Consider the following 13,929-nt stretch of genomic DNA (forward strand, 5'->3'; position numbering starts at 1 on the left):
TTAGTAGAATATTTTATACATTTTAAAATAATTTTTATTATTTTAATAATAAAAATGTTTCATTTTAGCTAAAATACAAAAATTCCAGGCTGAATAGTCATGTTATCGGAATGGACAACCATTTGCCCAATGACCTCTTTGATCTGCAAAAAGAAAAAAAAAAAAAAAAAAAAGAAAAAAAGTTGCAACTTAGATATTGAAAAAATATACATAAAAAATTATCTATAGAAAAGTTTCATTTTTCTTGAGAACATTTGAATATGTACTTTATATATCTTAGATAACATGATTCAGGATAATATGACTCATTTCTTTTGGCATTTTTTTTTTTTTAGACGAGGATTGATAATTTGTATTATTTGGACTACTACTTTCATCTTAGATGTTCAATGCATGAGTTGACATAATTAAAAATAATTGATTCCTTTTGACTGTTTCTTATGAAATGATATTTGATATCAATATGCTTGGATCTTTGGTGAATTATTGAGTTTTGGGCTAATGCTATGCTAAATTGATTATCACAATTAATTACTACGGGGGTCTTTAATTAATTTTGGTTTTAAAATAGTCTTTAGAAGGGCATTTAAAAATAGTGCTTCTTGAATAGAATGACATAATGCGATAAATTCAGCTTTTTAAGTAGAAAAATCTACAATTTGTTGTTTTTTTTTTTTGTTTTCCAGGATACATTAGGTCCAGTTTTTCACAGTAACATTTTTTCAATCTCCAGAGTTTTACTAATTTAAAGTTGAAAATCCTTCTAATTTTAGGGGATATGTGGATTTCTTAAATACTAAGGTTCCTTTTTAGATAATAAAGGACTTATTTAGCCCTGTTCAAGTCTTTAATTGTTAGTTTTGATAAGTTTTAAGTGTTAAATATATCAGATCTAGTAACAGTCATTAAATATATTAGGCTCCTCACATTTTTCTGTATAACCAATTGTCAATTACTTTTATACTATCATTATACCAAAAACATTGCATCAAAGCGTCTAACCCAATAGATTCCACACTGTCTACAAAGCTCTAATCCCTGTCCCATCATCGCAATGTTGCATCCTTGTGCTTGTTTTGCAAGTACTTCAACGAAATATGCTCCAATGAACTTGGTACACTTGAACCCATTAATGTAAATTTCCACGAACAAGCAGCAAAATCACACCCCAACACTGTAAGGGTCCCAAAAATCTAGAAGGTTTTCTACTCTAATAGCTTCTTTCCTCAAACAGCTCGCTTTTGGAATTCCCTCTCTACTGTTTCTTTGGCTATACAGATGTGCAGAAATTTAAATGTAATGTGAACAAATAGCAATACACATGAAAAAAATAGAACTATTTTAATAATTGCATACATAAAAAGAGCTTGATGACCTAAGAACCTTTTTTTTTTTTTAATCCAATAAAAAATAAGGACGTTATGACTACTGTAGTCCATATTGTTGGATATTTGTTTACCTTTTTAAAACCATGTATTTTATTACAATTTTTTACACTACGTTTTTCAGTAAAACTGTTATATTTTAATTAAAACACAAGATTAAGCAATGCAATCTGCCATAAGTATATTTTTGTTCCAGGAAACAGAATATGCAACTGAATATCTCCAGAAATTAATGGTTTCCAAGCAATCTGCAGTAAATGTACATAAATCTATTGCAATACCTTAAAAATATGTATCCCTAACAAAAAAAGAAAAGAAGTTAAAAAACTCAAAGTTGAATTGTAATGTATTTAAAGTACAAGAAACTGAAATCCAATACCAGGATCACCTTAAAATGAATATAAGATTTTCCAAATAATTTGCATAAATTATAGATCCTACACAATCTTATTTCTATTGTAAGATTTCTAAAATAATAATAAAAAAGGAAGCTTAACTTTTATGATTATTGACTAATTTTGAAAATGCTAAAAATATTAATTACTTTTACATATGCAAACATAAATAAGTGTTTGGGATAAGATTAATTTCAGTCTTTCACATAATTCATTTTTATTTTTTTTACAATTTCATTTTTCTAATTTCTCAATTCAATAACTCAGTAAAATAAATATAGACATACACAATTGGAATTCATATTTATAACTAACACTTTATAGTGTAAATTTGCGGGTCATTACATAATATTTTTATAATTTTTATATAGAACTCTTAAGTTTTTTTATGTATAACCCGTTTATAATTAAAGTTGATGTAACAAATAATAAAAAAACATTGTTACAACTTTTTGAGGGTTATTTGTTTGGTTAAATAGATTTTTTTTTTTTTTTTTATAGATTTCATGATTACATTTCAGAACTAGAAAAAATAAAATTTTCAGGTTAAGATATATAAATTAGTGCCTACTATCTTATCTAGATCAACATAAAACAAATTTAATGATTTTATATGTATAGTTACTGTAGCATGGATAGTATCTTTCTGAGATGACATCCCGATGCATCCAGCATCATGTCATGCATCTCAAAGCATTTTTATGCAGCTGAACAAGTAGAAAAATTCACAATTTATCACACTTGATTCATTTTTTATTGATAACTAGCCTGGGTGCCTGGTGGTGTGTGTGAGAGAAAAAAAAAAAAAAAAGTGATGTCTTTGCTGTTGCGTCCATCACCAAACTGGAAGTGACAGATGTTTAAATTAAGGCTAGTCAATCGAAAAGAGGAGATGACTTTCAAAAATAGCGGCAAAAAAAACGACCCCTCCTCGTAGAAAAGTGCCCAGTTGAGGGTAAAGGAATTAATGTTTTTGGCCAATTTTTCTATATTTGTTGGCCAAAGGGTCGAGCTTCAAAACGATACTGATCTCGTGAAAATCCGTCCCGTCTGTCGAAAGTTTTAGGCAAACATAGAAACATATAATACATTCCTATAAACAGTGAGGTGAGATTTACATAATAGATAAAATTAATGAGATCTGTGTTTGCATGTAGAAATGTTCATTTCTTTCCATTTCTGTTTTGAAATTTTGCCTTTAGACCATTGTCTTCTCCTTTATAAAATCACTAGCGGGGGCTACCTGGCATTGCTCGGGTGTTTGTAGGTGTGTGTGTATGGGGAGGGGGGGGGGTAAATAATAACCCTGCTTAAATATTATAAAAAAGACGATGTTAAAAAGATTGGAAAAACCAAAACGGAAAAACAATGGCATAAGTAAACCTGTCAGATCAAACCTGCAATCTTAAGATAACAATGCTGTGTGTATAAGGAAGGGGGGGGGGTGAAGAAGGTAAACTAAAGAATAAGTGAAGTAATAAAAAAACGTTGCCCGGGTGATTAAAGGTGTAAAAGAAAAAAAAAAAATAGTTTTGGTCGGGAGGCGGGATTGAACCTGGAAGCCTTGACACGGAGGTGGAAACAAAAGACAACCACTTAACCATCTCGACCATGAGTGTGAGTAATTGATTAGCGTGTTAAGTTAAGGGTTATAAGTGAAAGAGGTTTGATTGACAGGAATGAGGTCATTGCGGGATCGTGGCAGTATTTTTAGTTTTCGCTTCCCCCAGATGATGGTGGGGTGGGGGTGGGGTGAGGAAGCAGCTCCCCATTGTCCAAATCGAAACATAAAAAAAAAAAAAAAAAAAAAAAAAAAACTACAACGAAAAAACTAATGTACGGTAAACGAACGATGAAAACAGAAAAACGAACACGTGAAAAATGGCTTAAATAAGCCTGTTTCGATATTAAAATTTTAAAAAAATCGGTGGGTACCCGGGTGTTTTTGGGTGTGTGGTCGGGGGTGGATAAGCGAAGTAAAAAACCCCCCAGAAAAACGAACGTTACGTGAAAAATAGCTTAAATAACACTGGTTCAATCTTTAAATTTAAAAAAAATCATAAAATAATGAACCAACGCGCTAATCGACTGACTTAACGCGACGTACATGAAATTTGTTCAGTTTTTCAACTATTTATAGTAAATTGGGCCATGACGTCATCTGCCGCATGCGTAGAACCGCTAGTCGTCACGAGAAGACCGTTTTTGTTGACCCCCCCCCCTGTAGAAAATTGTTGATTTCGGGGTGAAAAATGAACGTTTTTGGCCAATTTTTCGATATTTTTTGAGCGAAGGATGGGGCTTCGATATGATACCAAGTTTGTGAATTTCGTCTTGTCTGTCGAAAGTTTTTAGCAGACACACAAACATACATACATTTTCGCTTTTATATATATAGATAGATGTATCAGCATTTCATCTGCGTTTGTTTTTCATGAAATGAGTGCTTGTAGACGTTTTTTATCCAGTTCAGCATTAAAGCCTTCACTGATTATTGCAATTATGTATTTGTCGAATGAGGAAAGACATAACTATAAAAATACTCCATTTTATTTACTTTAGTCAACTTCAGCTATTAAGTTTCCATTGAATAACGCAACAATTTTCTTTTCTTTGTTTTTGCGGAGGATAGGACATTCTACTGGATGCTAGAGATTCACTGCAGATTTCAGAGACTTGAACAGAAATTTTAAAATTCTGTTTTAGAGTGGAATTCATTATGCAGCATAAGATCAGTTGAACTCCTCATCATACAGACATTGACCAATTTGTAGAAAACTTGGATGTGATCTGGTAGATATGCTGACAGCGATGTCTCAGAAATAGTTGGAATGAACAAGAGTCCCCCCCCCCCTAATTTCTGGCTCCCATCTTATCTCGCAATTACTTATAACGTCACCAACTAACTTCGGAAGACCCCCCCCCCCATCCGATTTTGTTTTATATCATAAGTTGCTTAAAACGTGATTAGTTAAAGTTCAGAATAAAATCACGCTTTCTCTTAACGGTTAATTTAAAAAAAAAAAAAAAAAATCTTCTGAACGCTATTAAAAGTTAAATTCTTCACTAGTTTGGAGACGGAATGCGTTGTTGTGATAAGTGATTTTCTCTACTAATTCGCACTTTTTATTTTAAGATTCAAATATTAATAACTACATTTTATTTCAGTATTTAATTTATGTATTTCTGTTGTATTAAATGCTAGCTTTAATTTTTTTTTTTTTTTTTTTTTTTTTCTCGTCCATAAATGTTTATCTACCAAGTCGATCTTAAATATTGTATAATCAATCCATTATATTATCATTTTCAGTCCCCCACCCCTAATTTCTGGCTCCCATCTTATCTCGCAATTACTTATAACGTCACCAACTAACTTCGGAAGAACCCCCCCCCCCATCCGATTTTGTTTTATATCATGTTGCTTAAAACGTGATTAGTTAAAGTTCAGAATAAAATCACGCTTTCTCTTAACGGTTAATTTAAAAAAAAAAAAAAAAAAATCTTCTGAACGCTATTAAAAGTTAAATTCTTCACTAGTTTGGAGACGGAATGCGTTGTTGTGATAAGTGATTTTTTTCTCTATAAATTCGCACTTTTTATTTTAAGATTCAAATATTAATAACTACATTTTATTTCAGTATTTAATTTATGTATTTCTGTTGTATTAAATGCTAGCTTTTTTTTTTTTTTTTTTTCTCGTCCATAAATGTTTATCTACCAAGTTGATCTTAAATATTGTATAATCAATCCATTATATTATCATTTTCAGTCCCCCACCCCTAATTTCTGGCTCCCATCTTATCTCGCAATTACTTATAATGTCACCAACTAACTTCGGAAGAACCCCCCCCCCCATCCGATTTTGTTTTATATCATAAGTTGCTTAAAACGTGATTAGTTAAAGTTCAGAATAAAATCACGCTTTCTCTTAACGGTTAATTTAAAAAAAAAAAAAAAAAATCTTCTGAACGCTATTAAAAGTTAAATTCTTCACTAGTTTGGAGACGGAATGCGTTGTTGTGATAAGTGATTTTCTCTACTAATTCGCACTTTTTATTTTAAGATTCAAATATTAATAACTACATTTTATTTCAGTATTTAATTTATGTATTTCTGTTGTATTAAATGCTAGCTTTAATTTTTTTTTTTTTTTTTTTTTTTTTTCTCGTCCATAAATGTTTATCTACCAAGTCGATCTTAAATATTGTATAATCAATCCATTATATTATCATTTTCAGTCCCCCACCCCTAATTTCTGGCTCCCATCTTATCTCGCAATTACTTATAACGTCACCAACTAACTTCGGAAGAACCCCCCCCCCCCCATCCGATTTTGTTTTATATCATGTTGCTTAAAACGTGATTAGTTAAAGTTAAGAATAAAATCACGCTTTCTCTTAACGGTTAATTTAAAAAAAAAAAAAAAAATCTTCTGAACGCTATTAAAAGTTAAATTCTTCACTAGTTTGGAGACGGAATGCGTTGTTGTGATAAGTGATTTTTTTCTCTACTAATTCGCACTTTTTATTTTAAGATTCAAATATTAATAACTACATTTTATTTCAGTATTTAATTTATGTATTTCTGTTGTATTAAATGCTATTTTTATTTATTTATTTATTTTTTTTTTTTTTTCTCGTCCATAAATGTTTATCTACCAAGTTGATCTTAAATATTGTATAATCAATCCATTATATTATCATTTTCAGTCCCCCACCCCTAATTTCTGGCTCCCATCTTATCTCGCAATTACTTATAATGTCACCAACTAACTTCGGAAGAACCCCCCCCCCATCCGATTTTGTTTTATATCATAAGTTGCTTAAAACGTGATTAGTTAAAGTTCAGAATAAAATCACGCTTTCTCTTAACGGTTAATTTAAAAAAAAAAAAAAAAAATCTTCTGAACGCTATTAAAAGTTAAATTCTTCACTAGTTTGGAGACGGAATGCGTTGTTGTGATAAGTGATTTTCTCTACTAATTCGCACTTTTTATTTTAAGATTCAAATATTAATAACTACATTTTATTTCAGTATTTAATTTATGTATTTCTGTTGTATTAAATGCTAGCTTTAATTTTTTTTTTTTTTTTTTTTTTTTTCTCGTCCATAAATGTTTATCTACCAAGTCGATCTTAAATATTGTATAATCAATCCATTATATTATCATTTTCAGTCCCCCACCCCTAATTTCTGGCTCCCATCTTATCTCGCAATTACTTATAACGTCACCAACTAACTTCGGAAGAACCCCCCCCCATCCGATTTTGTTTTATATCATGTTGCTTAAAACGTGATTAGTTAAAGTTCAGAATAAAATCACGCTTTCTCTTAACGGTTAATTTAAAAAAAAAAAAAAAAATCTTCTGAACGCTATTAAAAGTTAAATTCTTCACTAGTTTGGAGACGGAATGCGTTGTTGTGATAAGTGATTTTTTTCTCTACTAATTCGCACTTTTTATTTTAAGATTCAAATATTAATAACTACATTTTATTTCAGTATTTAATTTATGTATTTCTGTTGTATTAAATGCTAGCTTTTTTTTTTTTTTTTTTTTTCTCGTCCATAAATGTTTATCTACCAAGTTGATCTTAAATATTGTATAATCAATCCATTATATTATCATTTTCAGTCCCCCACCCCTAATTTCTGGCTCCCATCTTATCTCGCAATTACTTATAACGTCACCAACTAACTTTTTTTTTTTTTTTTTTTTTTTTTTTTAATGGAGAGTAGAAAACGCATTGTGGATGCGTTATCGGCAGCTCCTGTTACTCTCGCTTCTTCTTATTTGTCCCTCAGTCCTCATTTTTTAAATGAGTGATTTTTCTGACAAAGGGAGAAGAAAAAGCTGTTTTCTAGGTTGGCAGTATTTTTGCGCGAACAGTTGGCAGAGTTGGTGGAAATTTTCTGTTTCTATGTCTATCCTTGTAGCCATGTCACTAGTAAGGGTGCTGGAGGTAAACGTTTTGTCTGGGCTGACGTTATCCGCCTGATAGTCAGGGACCCGAACCTTGGATTAACCACTAAGGAGGCTGTCCTATCAGCAGGTGCAAAGTACTGGGGCTGCTGTATTGCCATTTGGTGAATGGAATCTGGACCATGCAGTAGCTTCTGGTGGGGCCTCTCGATGCCATACTAGTGGGTAATTGTTACGGCTTTACCTTATCATGTGGTACAAAAAAAAAAAAAAAAAAAAAAATACTTCGTTTCTTTTTCTCTCTTAGTTTCCCCTCTCTGTCCTGCTCTAAGTAAATCTGTCGACCTAGTCCACAAATTCCAAAATTTCATCATGACAAGTTTCAAGAAAAAATACACGATTAAACCCGGTTCTCCAACTTCCAACGTAGACCCCTACTACCATGTCTCCTTCTCCAACATCAGGGGTCTACGTTCTAACCTTCCAGAGGTTGAAACCCAATTACAGGAGACTAAACCAGACCTTTTATTTTTAAGTGAAACTGGCATTGGACAGGCTATTTCCCTAGATGAGTTTGCAATTACAGGATACTCTAACTTAACTTCTAAATCTGACCCCCAAGATCGCCATGGGCATGGAATATGTGCCTATATTAAAGATAGCTTTCCATGTGGGAGGGACATCTCCAGGGAAGATCCTAACTTACCCTATATGTGCTTCCGGGTTGCTTTAGCTCACACTACTGCATTTATATTTACTCTCTATCGCCCCCACAACAGCGGAGTTACTATCTTTCAAAGCATATCTGAGAAAATTGACCAAGTCCTTTCTACTTATCCTTCAGCTAACATTCACGTATGTGGAGACTTCAATGTTCACAACGTCGAATGGTTGACCCACTCAAACAAGACCGATGATGAGGGGAGGTTCTGTCATGATTTCTCCATTGCCTATGACCTCACTCAGATTGTTCAGGAACCTACCCGTGTGCCCGATAATGACGGCCAGTATGCGAGCCTACTAGACCTTTTTCTCACAACTTGCCCTGAACTATGTTCAGTTTCTGTTCTGTCGCCTCTTGGATCTTCCGACCACTCTGTTGTATCAATTAAGATAAAAATGAAATGTAATAAGTCCCCAGACGTACCACTTCATCGTACAGTATATCGATACACTAAGGCTGACTGGGATAGCTTCCGTACATTTATATCTGATCTACCTCTGCATTCCATGTTTAAAAAGGATGTGTCCTCTATAGTATTAGACCTAACTGAATGGTTAATTGTAGGTATTGACCATTTCATACCCTCTAAAAAGTTTCAGCAAAAACCTAACAGCCAGCCATGGTTCTCTCCAGAATGTGCTGCTGCCATTGCGCACAGAAATCACTTTTTCCACTGCTTCAAACGTAATAGATGTATGGAAACTAAAGCCGTTTTCAGGACTGCCAGCAACCATTGTAAGAAAGTAATAAGGAACGCAAGAGAGTTGTATGCTCAATCTGTTAAGTCCAAAGTAGCTGGCAAATAGCAAACAGAATCCTGAACAGAAGCGTGTGCTCCATCCCAACTATTATCAATGGATCTGAGGTAATCTCGTCAGCATCAGACAAAGCCAAACTCTTTGTCAAGAACTTTGCAGCTAATTCTACCCTTTGCGACCAAGACCGCCAACCCCCAATATTTCCTCCTGTATCAGAAAACACGCTATGTGATATACGTATATCTGTACGTGATGTTGCCAAGCTAATCAAAAACCTTGATTCCAGTAAAGCAACTGGCCCTGATGGTATTCCAATTATAGTACTCAAAAAACTTCAACCTGAACTAGCGCCCATACTTACAAAACTGTTTAAACGTTGTCTTAAGGAGAATAGTTTCCCATCTCCCTGGAAAATCTCATCAGTATGCCCTGTATTTAAGAATTCAGGTGATCGCTCATCCCCCTCTCAGTACAGGCCAATAAGTCTCCTGTGCGTCATGAGTAAGTTGCTAGAATCTGTGTTAAATACAGAAGTAATCAAACATCTCAACAAAAATAACCTTCTTAGTGACACTCAATATGGTTTCCGTTCTGCTAGATCTACAGCAGATGTCCTTACAGTTATATCGCATAGGATTAGCAAATCTCTCGACGGTGGCAATCTTTCTAGGGCAATTGCTCTTGACATATCTAAAGCCTTTGATAGGGTATGGCATAAAGGTTTACTTCATAAGATCGCTAGCTATGGTATAGCTGGAAAAGTCTTCTCAATTATTAAATCATTTCTTTCTGATAGGTTCATAAGAGTAGTAGTTGAGGGGCAAAAATCAGAAGCTCACAGTATTAATGCCGGTGTCCCTCAGGGATCCATCCTGGGCCCAACTCTTTTCCTGATCTACATTAATGATCTTCCAAATCATATCCTTACATCATTTGTAGACATTTATGCTGACGACACTACCATTTATGGTACCACATCTAAGACAGTAAACGAGCAAGTACTCTCCAATTCTCTCTCCTCTGATCTTGAGCATGTAGTACAATGGGGAAAGGAGTGGCTGGTTACTTTTAATGCATCTAAAACCAAGCTTCTCTCTTTACATCATCAACATTTTAATCCACATTTGTCATCAATTGAAATGAATGGCTCTCGTCTTCAGGAGGCCTCAAGTTTTGACAAGCTTCTGGGCTTGACCATTACTCCTGATCTTAAATGGAACACGTATATCAAATCTGTTGCCAAGGCCGCTGGAAAAATGGTGGGATCTTTCTATCGATCAAGTAGATATCTCACTGCTGATGCTATTCTCTATCTATATAAGAGCCAGGTACGTCCAAGGATGGAATACTGTTGCCACATCTGGGCAGGAGCTGCTAGAAAGGACTTGTCCTGCCTTGATAGAGTTCAAAATAGACTTCGTAGCCTCGTAGGAGATGTCCTTTTCTCCTCCTTACAATCTCTATCTCACAGAAGAGATGTTGCGAGTTTGTCTCTGATGTATCGTTATTTTCATGGAAAGTGTTCAACTGAGCTTCAATCTATGGTCCCCCCTCGCCAAACTTTCACAAGAAACACTCGTCTAGCTGTAAACACTATCAATAATTTCCCCCACTCTTTATCTGTGCCTAAACCTAAACATAGATTCCATGAACAAAGCTTCTTTCTTAGAACTGCACGCCTGTGGAATTGTCTTCCGTTTTCCTGCTTTCCGGCTGACTACAATATGGTTGTGTTCAAGTCTAAGGTAAATAAGTTCTTGATGAGCCGTTCCATATAAGTTATTAAATTTACCAAATTTTCATTACTAATGATTACTATATTGACCAACTTCTACTGTACACTCTTTAACCCTTATCCTTGAGTGGCCTCTGGGCCTTGATAATGTGGTGATGCCTTTGTAAAAAAAAAAAAAAAAAAAAAAAAATAGTTATGGGTTTATACCCCTCTTCCCCTCTCTAATATTTATATATGGAAGGGTATATGGAAACCAAACTTCTGCATTCATTCAAGTGCAGTCTCGTCAGTAATGTCCTTTGAGGGGTGGGGGTTGGACTCTTTCACTACCTGAATTTTCTTTTTAAAAACTCAAATGAATCTTTTGGCCCTGTCATACAAAGATTTTAAAACACCCCTTGTGATTGTATTTCATATTAAATCTAAAGAATCATTAATTTGTCTAAAATACAACTAGCTCAGTATTTATAAGGAATGGGTATCCAGAGGACCAGTCAGTCCAGAGTATTGATGGAGAATCCTGAAGCAGTTTACGATTTGAGAACTACCCCTTTTTTTTATTAGGAAAGTTTCATTCATTTTTGAAAGGGAAATAAAAATTTTTTTTTAAATCCTACCTTTTCATATGTTTAGTTTCATCTGCCCTTTTACTGTTTTTTCATGGCTTCCAAATTGTAAACCACTTTCCAAATTTCCAGGACTAATACATATTTTCACATGAAAACGATTATATAAAACTTGGTTGCAAACAAGGAAAATGAAAATGAAAATCCTAGCATAAAATGTGTTTACCTTGAATTTGAAATGCAATTAAATCTAATGGATATTTTTAAATGCCTGCAGACATATTATCTTAATGATAGTGAAAGCATTAACATCTCCTACCCAACCTTAATGACACGTCACCACAATAATATGTCTGTTGTCAGTTCCCCATGTATATCTTTACTATAAGCCAAGTAAATATGCTCTTACCACAAATGTAGCACCTGCCATAACCTCCAAAGTATGCCGTCGAAACTCCATCCATCCATTCGGCACTCTCGTCAGACATGACTTCATCTTCTGATGCATCCTCAGACCAACCAAGTGGAGTCATCACAGTTTCTATGAGCTCATTGAAATCAGGAAGAAGTTGTTCATTAGACCATGGTTTCTCAGGTTTTATAAGTGTCAATTTAACAGCTGAAAAGAAATAGAAATAAATCAATAATAAAAGTAAAGAAATATTTGTAAGATTAATTTAACTGAAGCAGAAAACATTTTGTTTAAAATAAATACATATTAGATACGTTTGAAGGCAAAATAACATATTAAAAAATAAACAGATATTTATTTTGTTTGAAATTTATAAATATATTTCGAAGATACACTTTATCATCAGTATGTCTTTTTTTTTTGTGTCATGTTGTTGTTGGAGCATAGAATCAGTAGAAGTCTGTGTGTTGTTTTTACGGTAGTCTTTTCAAATGTTGGAATGGTGTGTTGGTCACGCGGAATTTACGTTAGGGTTTGTGTTCTTTGATAGAAGCGCTGGTTGAGTTTGAATAAAATAAATATGTATTAGATATGTTTGAAGCTAATATATAATATATTTATAAATTTCAAACAAAATAAATGTTTATTTTGTAATAATCCATTGTTTTGGCTTCAAACATATCTAATATGTATTTATTTTATTTAAACTCAATCAGTGCTTCTATCAAGGAACACAAACCCTAATATATTTTGTTTCTTTCTTCCTTAATTAGTCCATAGGTTCTGCTTTGAAAAATTACAATTTTTGAAGGCCAAACTGCTTAAAAAAAGTTCAAATTCGCAAAATTTGTCTTTAAAATCTTTTAATTTGACAACCCTTCAATGAAACATTAGATAAAAAAGGGAACATTCAAAAGAAACAGGAACATTGCCAAGTGATGTTGGACTGAAGGAGTAAATAAAAGATTGTCTCTTACAATGTGATTTAATTCTTTGTATTGATCTATGTAACACAATATTATTTTCTGAGTATTTAGATCTACAGCAGATGTGCTTACAGTTATATTTCATAGGATTAGTGAATCTCTCGATGGAGGCTACCTTTCTAGGGTAATTGCTCTTGACATATCAAAGGCCTTTGATAGAGTATGGCATAAAGGTTTACTTCACAAGATCTCCAGCTACAGTATAGCTGGAAATGTCTTCTCAATTATTAAATCATTTCTCTCTGATAGGTTCATAAGAGTAGTGGTCGATGGGCAGAAATCAGAAGCTCTCAGTATTAATGCTGGAGTCCCTCGGCGGGGGGGGGGGGGGGGGTCAATCCTGGGCCCAACTCTCTTCCTGATCTACATTAATGGTCTTCCAAATCACATCCTTACATCATTCGTAGACATTTATGCTGATGACACTACTATCTATGGTAGCACATCTAAGACCGTAAATGACCAAGTTCTCTCCGATTCTCTCTCCTCTGATCTTGAGCAAGTGGTACAATGGGGAAAGAGGTGGCTTGTTACTTTTAATGCATCTAAAACCAAGCTTTTATCTTTACATCATCAATGCTCTGATCCCCATCCGGCATCAATTGAAATTAATGAATCTCGTCTTGAGGAGGCCTCATGTTTTGATAAGCTTCTGGGCTTGACCTTTACTCCTGATCTTAATGGAATACATACATTAAATTCGTTGCCAAGGCTGCTGGAAAAATGGTGGGATCCTTCTATCGATCCAGTAGATATCTCACTGCTGATGCAATTCTCTATCTATATAAGAGCCAGGTATGTCCAATGATGGAGTACTGTTGCCACATCTGGACAGGAGCTGCTAGAAAGGACATCCTGCCTTGATAGGGTTCGAAATAGACTTCGTATCCTCATAGGGGATGAACTTTTCTCTTCCCTGCAACCTCTTTCTCATAGAAGAGATGTTGCGAGTTTGTCTCTGCTTTATCGTTATTTTCATGGCAAGTGCTCGGCTGAGCTTCAATCTATGCCCCCCTCCCTCACCAGACTTTCACAAGAAACATCCGT

At 34.1% G+C, this 13,929-nt stretch overlaps 1 protein-coding gene across 1 annotated transcript in view; it reads right to left on the minus strand.

The window, feature by feature from the left end:
* LOC145294005 (E3 ubiquitin-protein ligase RNF8-like) overlaps positions 1 to 13,929 on the minus strand; it is a 41,642-nt gene continuing 27,713 nt past the window's right edge. Inside the window, exons 6-7 of the mRNA XM_080140961.1 lie at positions 11,894 to 12,103; positions 1 to 143 (exon numbers count right to left, since the gene is read on the minus strand). Of these exons, the coding sequence (XP_079997087.1) occupies positions 103 to 143; positions 11,894 to 12,103 (251 nt within the window). The 3' untranslated portion in view covers positions 1 to 102. The remainder of the gene's footprint in view (positions 144 to 11,893; positions 12,104 to 13,929) is intronic.

The sequence above is a fragment of the Euprymna scolopes genome, chromosome 15 (assembly GCF_053919585.1).
Source record: "Euprymna scolopes isolate OS-2025 chromosome 15, ASM5391958v1, whole genome shotgun sequence".
In the NCBI taxonomy this organism is placed as follows: domain Eukaryota; kingdom Metazoa; phylum Mollusca; class Cephalopoda; order Sepiida; family Sepiolidae; genus Euprymna; species Euprymna scolopes.